Source organism: Acanthopagrus latus, chromosome 22, assembly GCF_904848185.1.
Source record: "Acanthopagrus latus isolate v.2019 chromosome 22, fAcaLat1.1, whole genome shotgun sequence".
Classification (NCBI taxonomy): Eukaryota; Metazoa; Chordata; class Actinopteri; order Spariformes; family Sparidae; genus Acanthopagrus; species Acanthopagrus latus.
In genome coordinates, this window is record NC_051060.1 from 11,997,742 (window position 1) to 12,009,770 (window position 12,029).

Sequence of the window (12,029 nt, forward strand, 5' to 3'; positions counted from 1 at the left end):
TTGCCCTGAGCCAGGGTATAATGGGAGTTAACCACTGACCGTAAATTCTGTCGTGGAAGATGAGTGAGGTAGGGTGTGTTCGGGGTGGGGTGCCGCGCTTATTGTGTAGGAAAACGTAACTTATTGCACGGGAGACCATCGAGCCCTCTGTTCTCGTCAATCTTACCTTTTATTGGGAGATTGCGATAGGAGAGCCGGACAATTTTTTTTCTCAGTGTCTGCCTCTGTTGCTCGTGTCCCCTAACCGCTGGCTTCAGAAACATTTCTCCTCTGTCTGTTCTTACTGTGATGCCATTTTCTCCCTTTTACCGTCCTGCCAGTCCTGTCACTCGAACTGTGGTTACACTTTAGTCTATCACAGTGCGATTTTAGACACCTGATCACAGTGTGATTTATTGGTTCACGTGGTTGTGCGTCGACTCTTGACTTGGAGCTGCCTATTTTGTCTCCTCTGGGTGTGTTAACAGAAATACTTGATGTTGATGCCACACTTTGCTCATCTTTTTTTGTAGATCGTTGTGGATTGCTGCCAAATTACAATGAATTGCAATCACAATGTGAGCCTGACCACTTCCAAGACTACTTTCAGAGGTCTGATTGTAATCTGAGCCAAATCCATATTCAGTGGCTCCAGGCGTATCACATTATGCGTCACTGCATATTCAGATGATAAAAATCACATAATTTAGCACAGTGTAACAGTAGCTGTCCTCGCTCCCTGTCCCCATCGCCCTCCCTCTCTGGCCACTGATTTTCACCTATTATTCCTTCGTCTTGCTCTCTTTTTTCCCTTGTGTTTTCAGCCAGTCATTAGGCCTCTTTATGGTGGCTGAATGATGGTTGGCACCCTCTGTATGGGGTCACCACGGGGCCCTCCACCCACCCTCACTTGCCTCACCTCTCAAGCTCATCCCCGGGCCGTGAAAGGTCAGCCGTCATTGGGACTCATTACGAGGAACTGAAACTGGAACAGACAGGAAGTGTGTGTGCGTGTGTGTCTGTGTGTTTCTGTGTGTTGATCCAAGCAGCAACACAGCTCAAGGAAAATGGATAGTACAGCGTATGGAGCTTTCTCTGTTCTGTTTCTCACAAATAATAACGGTCAAGGTTGTTTTTAAAGCGCTCTCTGGCTTTCACCGAGAAATCTATTTCTCACCACACTGCTGAGCATAAAGTAAATGATCAATTTGAAATGATGCTTAGATCCACAATTTCTCTGCAACCTTCCCATCCCCGGATAAACACTCATACTCTCACACACACTCTGACACTTAATGTCCCCTCTGCCCTAGGCATGATACATGCAGCTGCTTGAGTGGCATTGACTCTTGCTCTTTTCCCTTCTCTCTCAACCGCACACATGCACACGCCGTTGCAGAGCCAGTTCATCACCCTCGCTGACACGGTGAATTTACAATGCTGTCCTTGACCACGTCTGAGCCCTGAGATCCACCTTCACTCGTCAGGAGACAGATTGGGTTGGCAGGTGGGGCCCCCGCCCAGGTCCACGTTTTTATTTGGACATAAAAAGCAATAAAGCAGAGGAATGATTGGTGCTTTTTACTGCTAATCATGTGTCCCACCGTCCCAATTAAAAACTTGTTTGCATAAACCACTAGCACAGACATGCCCCCCACCCCCACCCACTGGGCCAATGAGGTGTGTGTCCCGCTGTGTGGGTGTGTGGGTGGGGGGTGGGGGTTACCTATCTTTGTGTCACCGTGTGAGTGCACGTGCGCGTGGAAATGCGTGTGCGCGTGTATCCTGCCGTCAGCGAATTCTCCACAGAGATAACCTTGAAGGAGAGGCGGTGTGCTTAGCTCTGATACTGAATGCCAAGCTGCAGCGGGCTCAGCGGTTGCATGGCTCGAACTTCTCTAAGACCTTTGGCCACTTCTGCGAGACTTAATCCCAAAGTTGGGATGAGGTGGGCTGCCTTCAGTGCCTGAGTGGCGTCCCTGCAGATAGTTGGTGAAAGCCATGGTAACAGTGTGAAAACACACAACCCGCTTTGAAAAAAAGAGCTGACAAATATTAGATTTTTTTTAAACTCTCTGATAACACCATCCAAATTGAACCATTAGAGTACACAGACACTGCATTTTTGCAGGCTGATGTCATCATACCCTATTTGTAAGGCTGAATTAACCTGTTTAATTTATATTTGCAATTGAGCCTTGGGCTGACCAAAATGCTTTGAGGCTAAAAAGCTTCTACCATTACTGTGATGACCAACATTCATCAGTATTTAAAGTTAAGTTTATTCATAATGAGGAGCACTCCTCAGCCTGGACACAAAGTTCTGTAACATCCTCTGTGGTTCTGGAGGACCTTTTTTTTTTTTTTAAACTAGACAGCCTGTGTCACAAACTGAGTGTGTGGAGATGGAAAGATGTGGGTGAGAAGGTGGTTGGCATTGAGGGCCTTACAAAAGAGAACATGCATTGCATTATGGGAAATGTAGGATCAATGGTTTTGACCTAAACTCTTCTGCACTGTTGATTTTGGCCACTCTCACTTTAGATCTTTGTTTTCTAAGTCTTCCAATTTAATAAAATTCCACGTTTTTGATCACTGAAGGCATGGAGATATTGTATTGGCTGCATGGAAAAAGAGGTAAAAGGTTAGAGCGCAATTTCAGCTCCTCTACTGTGCAGTCTCACGTGCGCAGGGCTGTGACGATCATGAGTTCGACCCGCCAACTGCTCAACACTCACTCACCCACTAAATTGACTTTTGAGGCTTTGGAGGCGGGAACAGCGGCTGATGTCTGTCATTAGACTCAGAATTAATCCTGCAGTTATTGGCTAAAAAAAAAATGTTAAAAGGAGTATGCCCCCCAAAGCCCTTTCGGCATAGGGTCCCTCTGCAAGACTTGGTATCAAGATAATAACAAGGCTAAGGCCACCTTAGCTGACATTGTTTTTTAGTGGTGCAAAGTTAATTGCTGGAATTTGTAATGAATCAATTGACCAACTGACATTCAATAGACCTGCCATTATTGGGAGCCTTTTTTTTCTCGAGGTTGTTTTGCCCAGTCTGAAATCCAGCCTCGATGATCTGGACTGAACAGCTATGTTGGCAGATACAATAATATATTGCAGAGCAGTAAACAACAGAGGTGCATTTTTTATTGGCCCATTTTTATCCACGCTCGACATTTCTCAATTCAAGTTTTAGATTTTAGGTTTCAAAGATGATGTTGCTATTGCGGCATTGCACTGGCAAATCACGCATGTAGATCAAACTGGCTGTATGCTAGACTGATGGCTCTGATGTACTTTGATTATATGTGTTTTTATTTATAGTTGTTATGAAAAAAATAAACAATTTTAATGATGTTTGCTTTACACACTGATAAGGTTTAGATGAACATCAAGTAACAGATACAGATGTTTCTGCTCTTTTATGTTTTCTTCTTCAGATTTGCCACATTGTAGTCTGGAGTTTAAAAATATAGAGGTATTAATAGAAATACTGAGATCATGACACCAAATCCCCACCCTGTGTGATCCAAGAAACCTTTGCTAATGTATTGAAAAAGTTTTTGCTTTTCACATTCAATTATATTTTTGTTTTTTCTCGTTCAGTTTTCTGTAAATGTTATCGTCCTACATCCCTTCTCTCTCAGCCAGAACTGTAATTCTGGTGGGAAACACTTGATTACAGTTGAACTGAATTGTTTTGCGTAAATACGGCCACATTTAAAGATATTTACAGAAAATATCAGAATCAGCCTAACCTAGTGTGGCGCTAAAACCCCCATCTTCCCACAAACAATTCTGAGGACATGACCTCGACGTGCTCTCCTGTTAGCTACAAGCCTTTTTCATGCGTTGTGTTCAAACCCAGTGTGGTTGCTTTAGGCGTCCTGCCCTTTTCTTCTCCCAGGTCGCCATCTATCTGTTTTCTTCTCTTTCCGCACGCTTGTCCCCGTGCCAGGCGCGCTCTCTTCCATTTAGCCTAAGTTAATGGACTCTTCCACATTCAGCTTAGACATGTTGTGAAGTAAACAGCAGCTCATGAAATATTTACCACTCTCCTGTGTGTGTGCGTGTGTGCGTGCGTGCGTGTGTGCGTGCGTGCGTGCGTGCGCAGTCAGGTGACTCCAGCACATCCACCCATGGGCACACGCATGCATATGAAATGCCGGGTGCGCCCCAAAAAGCTAAGGGTGTCTCCGCATCTCGGCTCTTTGCCAACCGAGAAGCAGAAAGGAGCTCCGGGAGTGGGAGCACTCTGCTGCTGAATGAGTCACACAGTTGCTGATATTCATATTGATGAAGGGGAAAAAAAGAAAAAAAATTACAGTCACACTTAAAATTTAATCGGAATGTTTTTGTTGCAAATGGCAGGGACCGAGGGAGAAAACATTTCAGGTTACACTCCCTCCTGAAACGTTTGTTTTCTCCTGTTGCTGTTGTTTTGGGAATTAATACATTATGATTTCTTTGTTAGATCCACTGCTACGTTGTGTCTGGTTCTGGTTGTTAAATTTGAAATGTGTCAACCCTGTGTTCCTGCCATGAGTGTGATCCATTCCTTGGGAACTGGGGTAGAGGCTGTAAGGTCACTGGATGGAACCGCGGGACCAGCTGAGAAAACAGCCAGAAGAGAGCTGCTCACTGACCCTGTGTAAGAAACTGTGGCTGCACAATGCAGCTATCAGGTGGAAATCATTGTAACTTTATGACTATAAAGAAGGCTGTTTCTCAAGAACAGCTTGCTCAGCAAACCATCCCTAAAAATTGCTGCTAGGGTTGGTGTTGATGTTTCTCTTGCTGCGTTTCTGTATCCAAACACCTGCAAGGTGCCTCCTCCTTTGTCCTCATAAATTCATATTGAGAACAGCCATCTCAAATCAAACTGGACGACGCTGGGATGGAAAATTCCCAAAAATATATTTCATCACAACATTTTTAACTGCATCGGCTACAAAACTGCAGCTCCCGTCCGATGCAAGTGGGTCTTTTTTTCCCTCTTGCATCGTTTCAGTGTTGCCACTGCATGCATTTCTTCCTGATCTCCTCCTACATGTCTGTTCTTCACAAACACACACTGCATCTATGCCACCATGCTACATGCCAAAACATGTACCACGTCTTGCTGCGTTTTCCCCTAAGGGTCGCCCCTAGCAGCTCGCACTAATACGCTGTCTTGCGCCAACATAGATGAAAAGTGACACATATATGCGTCGAGTATATAAAGTATAGATGGCGGTCCCTTCCTGTTGTCCCCAAGCTCGAGTGGCTGCGTTGGTGTAACAGAAGCCGTCCTCAGCCAAGCTTCCATGCATAATTCAGTGGTGGACCTCATCGCAGTGCTCATTGCCTGGAGACCGGAGCGCGGTGATAGATGACCTCTGCTGCAGCTTGAATCACGTTGAAGATTAACCAGCAGGACTGAAAACGGGTCATCTCTGCTGACCCCTCAGGCTCCTGCATGCTGCTGCTGCACCGGGCTGACAGTCCACCCTACAGTACCACATGCACCCCCACCCCCCGTCCCTCTCGGTAGCTGTGACAGCAAGGTGAAGGGCATTGTTGTAGAATGATCACGTTTGAAATGCAAGGTCAAGAGGAGGATTTTGGGAGCAAATGTGCAGGTGGAGCTGACAAGAACAGTATAGACTAACTTTGTCCTTCCGCTTATACAATTCAAGGACCGGACATTCAAAAGAAATGGTGATGTATTTAATTTTGTCTGGACTGGCTGTAGCCTCGCAATCATGTTGCCACTCTACTTGGAGGATGAGGGTGGAGGAAAAGTGGATAAAAGGGAAAAAAAAAAAAAAAAACTGGCACTAAATGGCCAGCTTCTATAAAAACCCTTCTGTCAGCATATCTGTCTCACAGTCCAACTTAGAAATGATTGGGCCACAGCAGGGAACCTTTTTTTTTTTATTTATTTAACTGACATTATTATAATTTCCATTATTTATGTAGTACCCTGTTCATGGTGGCTCGAGGGCAGATGTGAGAGGTTTCAGAAAATGCAAAAGTCTTTAGGTCTCAGTCTCATGCTCGGGCTATATCTCTGGTTTAAATATTACACTGCCAGATCCTCATCTGGGGGATAGATTATAGTGGAGTGTCACTTCCCCTTTAATCAGGCCACATTCTGCTGACACAGGGCTCAATAGATGTCTCCTCTTTCTTTTAGTTATAAAACACAGCGATCTGAAATCATTTAAAGAGGGACGTAAATGTGTTTCTTCGCTTGTTTGCCACTTAATCGCAACCAAGGCTAATCTGAAAAGCATGTTCAAAAGAAACTTTAAAACCATCTCCGCTCATTTATAGTTGATTAAAAAACGATTTAGCCAATAATCCACACAGATGTAATAGAAAACACCACATTAATAGTGATTATTAGATGCGTCTTGGTCTTCAATTGCACAGTTGATCTCAGGTTCTGTTAACTAACCTCTTCAAACACTGTGCATCCAGTAATTGAACCAGATTAGTTTGCACTGTTCTACATCATAGCCTCAAACATTAGAGGGTATTTGCTTTTGCTTTAAATGGCACTAGATTGTAACAATTCCACCAAAAGTGTGAGCTCAGCAGACTGATACAACTGTCAAACACCCACGCATTTTAAAGGGATTGATCTGTTTTTCTATGTGCTTTGTCCTCTGTGCACCACTTTGGAAGTCGTCTGTGGAAACTGTTTGGAATACGACAGGCATGTAAAAAAAAGATACTTAACGGGTGATTGGATGAACCATCCGTCCGTCATCATCCGAGTTCCTCATAGGATGCTGGTTGGCCCAAAAGCACTGTGGTTCAGCCATAAGCGCATAGCTGGAAAGATGGATTCTCAAGATCACATCATCATGTGAAGTCACAAATCTATCTGCCTTTCCCATTTAGAAGAATGTGAGATACCCTGATTTTTAGTTAGTAGTATAAGAAAAGCTTCATAAAAGCTCGATCCTACAATTTCCAAAATGCCAATCCAAAGTTTTTTTTATTAGACGTTCCCTGGCTGTTAAATGCCCCTGTCTTTTAAATTTTGTGCTTTTAGTTTGTAAACCAGATTTTTTTTTTTTTTGGAAGACTCATTTGGTAGTCATGAAGTTTCTTCTAAAGCCACATAAGAAAACTATAAAATTGACGGAGTGTGCCTTTTAAATTCAACTTGTTTTAACTGCATGTAAATGAAATTTTAGCATTTCCTGGACTTTTTTTACCGCTCTGTTATCTAGATTGAAATCACTGACTTGCCAGTGTCCAAGGTTAGCCAAAATACTGCAAGGAGTTAATTTCCCAAGAGTTCTATTAATATACCAGTAGTATATGACTAGCTTAGCCTGACTTTCAAGTGTAAGCAGAACAACTAGCTTGAAGCATTTTCTCCAATGAGTTCCCATATCCTACTTGGCAGCAGTTGCCCGCCTCATCCTACAGTTTTTATATTTATCAGTTTTAGTCTGCTGAACACAAACCTCATTACGGTTCCTCAACACACTGACAAGGGTTTTTGCAGCCTGCCTTTTAGTAAAGTCCCAGTCGTGCATTAGCTGGTGGAGTGCTACCCCCTCGCAGCTCTTATTTTCCATAATAAAACACAGCTCAGCACATCCTTGTGCTGCATGCATAAAGAGGAGCCACCCTTGTGTCAGCCTAGGTTAGTCACTACAGGAGCGCTGGCAAAGAAGGGAGCGTCTGCACAGATTTCAATAATCCCATATCATTCAGTAAGAAATGAAGGAGAATGGTTTGCCACTCGTTGTTTCAGCGATCTCAGCTGCTATATTCTGGGCAGTTTGCGCCAGTGAAGCATGAACAGTCTCTGTGGTATTACAGCATGGCACCATTTACATCCCACATATGAACCATGCTGCCATGGTAAACATGATGAGCTACTGTTAACCTACTTCTGTGCTGCCAGGCGAGCCCCAGCAGGAACACTTTTCCTCCGTCTTGAACGCTCTTAGGCAAGAAGCACCAGAGACGCTGCGATGTGTCAATCAAGCCCGCCCCACCACCATCACCACTCAAATAAAGTCTAAGATGTTTGGCATCATTCCAGCGCGCTGTGGTACACACTCAGAAATGAAAGCACACATGCACACACACGCACCTGCCAGTCTTCATCCCATCACACGACTAGTCTCAGTTGCGTGGCAGGGCTTTGTTGGGGAGTTGACAGCGAAGGTTGCTTCTTAAACCCGGCACGCGTCCATCTCAGTCTCCCCCGTCGCTTTGGGATGAAGGGAAGTGATGATCCAGGGATTTTTTTTTCGTTCCTTCTGCTCCATTGAGCTCAGCATATCACCTTGACAATGTTGAATTCTGTCATGGAGGCTAAAGGGATGGCAGAAGGTGCTTGGGTAGAGCGAAAAGGCTCGGGGAGAAGTTTGTGGGATTTAGCTGCTTCAAAACAAATCCATTAGCTGTCGGTATGAGGCGTGCTTTAACTAAGAGCGACGGGGAAAGCGTTGGAAGTGGGTTGTGGTTGGCTGTGGTTGAGGTACTAAGTGATGAGGAAATAAAATATGTATTCCTGGTTATGTGATGGCTTCTGTGTGTGTATGAGTGAGAGCGTTTGAGAGACTAGAGTGTGTATGAGTACAAGTGTGTGTCATGTGCAAGCAGGCAGGACGTGGAAAGTAGAACATCCCCGTCCTGCCTCGACAGCAATGCAGCATAGCTCAGGGACTGCACATCACTATGTAAATGCAAATTGCAGTGTCATGCTGATCAATCCTGTAGGCTGCTGAGACAGGGTTATGTCGGGACCAGTCTGCAGCATCATGGCGGCATCTGGCGATCTGTCTGCCCTGTTCTGAGTTATGTGTTTATGGCGCTATATGAGTCATGTCTCTTGCTTTCCTCTCCCCAGTAGGAGTACTTGAGTGTTAAGCTGGCTTGCCGCCCTAGCTTTTCAGTGATTTTAATTTGCTTCTGTTTGATACATTTGCAAGACAAAACAAGACGCTAAGCTAACAACCATCTCTTTCTCTGTTTCTGCAGGAACCAACTCGAGTAAAAGAATCCCATTGGACAGGAAGGAAACAGCAAGACAGTGTGGGACACGGGTCAACCTGGAGCTGGGTGGAGGGGAGAAGACACCAGTCGGGCTGTCAAAATGCTAGCCATGCTTTAGCACACACGGGAGAGGCTGCCTGATCGCTGGAGAAACACCCACACGCCTTTTCTCACCCACGCCTGAGACACAAACACACGCATCTCCCTCCCCATCCGTCATTCAGCGAACACCATCCCTGCAAAGATGCCGATGCCAAGGTTGGCGCTGTGGCACTTGTGGTGACGGGGCACAGAGTGTGTGTGCGCGCATCCGGCAGGCAGGCCGGTGGGTCGGTTGGTGTACGGGCACACCAAGAGGCATTTTCGGGTGGGTGAGGTTGAACCATGCGGCCCTGGGCGGGTTCATGGCGTTGGATTACCCTGGTGCTGTTGGCCTGGGGCACGCTGCTCTTCTACATCGGAGGTCACTTAGTGAGGGACAGCGATCACCCCGAGCGGTCCAGCCGGGAGCTTTCCAAGATCCTGGCCAAGCTAGAGCGGCTCAAGCAGCAGAATGAAGACCTGCGGCGCATGGCCGAATCGCTCAGGTAAGCTTGGCGCTTTTATAACTGACTTGATTGACTGCATCAAACATTATTTTTCTTCAAATGACTGTGTTAACATGCACATTAGTGTACTGTTCAAGTGGTTGAACATTGAATATCCTAGCTGTACTTTGATTGAACCAGTACAGCCAAGCATTAGCATCCTCAACTTGAGTTTTGTAAATGGTAAATGGATTTGGACCCAATCCCATGCACATCTATACACTGACTGAAAAGGCAGCCATGCAAGGTGTTTCCTAAGCAAAGTACCCAACAATGTAACAGCCATTCAGAGCAGTTTGGGACTCACGATCTGGTCCTAGGACATGTCGACATGCAGCTGGAGCCAGGGTTTGATTTGCAGACCCATGATAAACAATGTAATTATTCATGAAAGTCTGACACAACATTGGTAAGAGAAGATGGACTGTATCAGCTTTCCATTACTGGTGATTAAGCAGAGATGCCAAATCCAACAGAGTGTTAAATGCAACAAGAGTTCAGGCAGCCAGAAACCAAAGTGGCCTCGTCATCAACCACCGAGATGACTCAGTCAGCACAGAAATAAAAAGAGTGTGATCATGATGTCCAGGATTACATACAATACCTCCACAAACTGTCAAACTAATTTATAGAAGAGGGAAATTCTAAGTTTCCCTTTAATGTATAAATCATTAACCCCAATATGATCAGAACTGAGCTAAGAAAACCGTTAAATAAATGTGATGCACCCCTTTTGCTCGCCTGGTTGGTAAACTTTACTTTCTTTTTAAGTTGAAAAAACAAAACTATGGTGCAATGCATCATTCTCTCAACAAGTTCCACAAAGTCCAGCATTTAAGTATAGCCTCCAGCTCCATTGCTGTCCAATCAAAGTCATTTTACAAAGGCCATGATGTGGCAATGAGATGGTTGTTTTGGGTTGGTTTTTTTTTGTTGTTTTTTTTGCTTTTGTGAAATTTTAATCAGCATCTGATTAAATCAGCATCTTGTGCTGCGCACAGTTGAACAAATTTTGAGGCAGAGTTTCATCAAAAGCCGATCAGTGGTGCTGGAGATGCTGAGTGTGACAGACAGATGGATGGACTGTCACACACCTCACCAGATTTCATTGTGTTATTTTGGCAGACAATAGCACATCGTACGAGCCCATTAACCACACAGCATCGTTCGCACACTATGCCATGTTTAATAGAGGGGACAGATGGTTCTGCTCTTATCTCTGCATGCTGACAGGGTTTCTCTTTACACATAAACACTGGGTCTGCGCATGGGTGTGTACGTCTGTGAGTGTGCATGCATGTGCAGTTAGTGTGTCCTGCTGCGCACCATATAACAGGGAACCCGAGCTTCAGATGTTGCCCATTGCTGCTCCTCTGTGATATTCTGATTCACTTTGATGCAGGGCCCTCATCAGCGCAGAGTAACATAAAAACACACGCGCGCACGTTGCTTCAGACAGCTGGTCCCTGATTAAATCCCTTGCTTTTGTAATTATTCAAAATTGGCTCAAAAACAAAGGTGGAATTCACGGCATAAAAAAAACAAGTGCAGCTTTCAGTCGACCAGTGTCCAGATGGGTCCCCGACACACTGCACGCTTGTTGCTTGTTATTGAGTTGGGTTGTTGATCTGGGACCGAGGCCTCCACAGTTGTTTACTGGGGCAGCGCTACAGTGCCTTCTCAAGTCCCCCTGAGCTTCAGCTAAGTATCCAGCACAGCAAGCCAAAAGCAGGCAACTGGCTTGCGGAGGTTAAGCTTTATGAGCTATCGATGGCTACAGGGGTCTGTTCGTCCTCTGTTTCATTTTGTGTCTTTGTGCGTGTGTGTGCAGCGGTCAGATACTGGCCTGAGCGAGAACTGCACCACCGCTTCATCCCGTACTGTCTCTTATCCTTATATTAGAGCCCTAATAGAGGCAAAGAGGCTGTTAGTGAGCTGCCCATCAGTCCTGGCACAGCCCCTCCCTTCTCTCCATCACCTCCTCCTGTTCCTCGTTTCACTCCTTCCTCGCCTCCCTCCTCCCTCTGCCTCCCCCAGCCACCAAAGTGCTGACAGAGGCATGGCACCGAGCCAGACTCCAGGCGGCAGGTTGTCACAGACTGACTGACTATGTAACAACTCACTAGCTTGCTGATTGACTAGCTCAACGCATGCCTAACTCAATCCACCGACTTAAACGCTCTGCATATTTGTTTTGAGAACATGAATCTTGAGTTCCGTATGAGACGCAGAACCAGTCCTCCACAGGCATCCCGCTGACATTAGGGCAATAAAGCGGGTTTCATTCGAAGCACCTAACCTCCGCATTAGTGCATTCATTTTTTATGAGCGGCCTCAGAGAGATTTAGACCTATAAAACTGTCATTATTACACCTTTGTGTTGAGTTGTTGCGCAGTAGAAAACCCACTGCATTGCGATTGATTTATGGCTCAGAGTGGGATTTAA

General features: G+C 45.3%; 1 protein-coding gene across 4 annotated transcripts in view; it reads left to right on the forward strand.

Annotated features, from left to right (window-relative positions):
* Positions 1–12,029, forward strand: part of fut8b (fucosyltransferase 8b (alpha (1,6) fucosyltransferase)) — a 92,923-nt gene that overhangs the window by 38,660 nt on the left and 42,234 nt on the right. For all 4 annotated transcript variants that reach the window (XM_037086245.1, XM_037086246.1, XM_037086244.1 and 1 more), the window contains one exon: positions 8,982–9,583. In XM_037086245.1, the coding sequence (XP_036942140.1) occupies positions 9,381–9,583 (203 nt within the window). In that variant the 5' untranslated portion in view covers positions 8,982–9,380. The remainder of the gene's footprint in view (positions 1–8,981; positions 9,584–12,029) is intronic.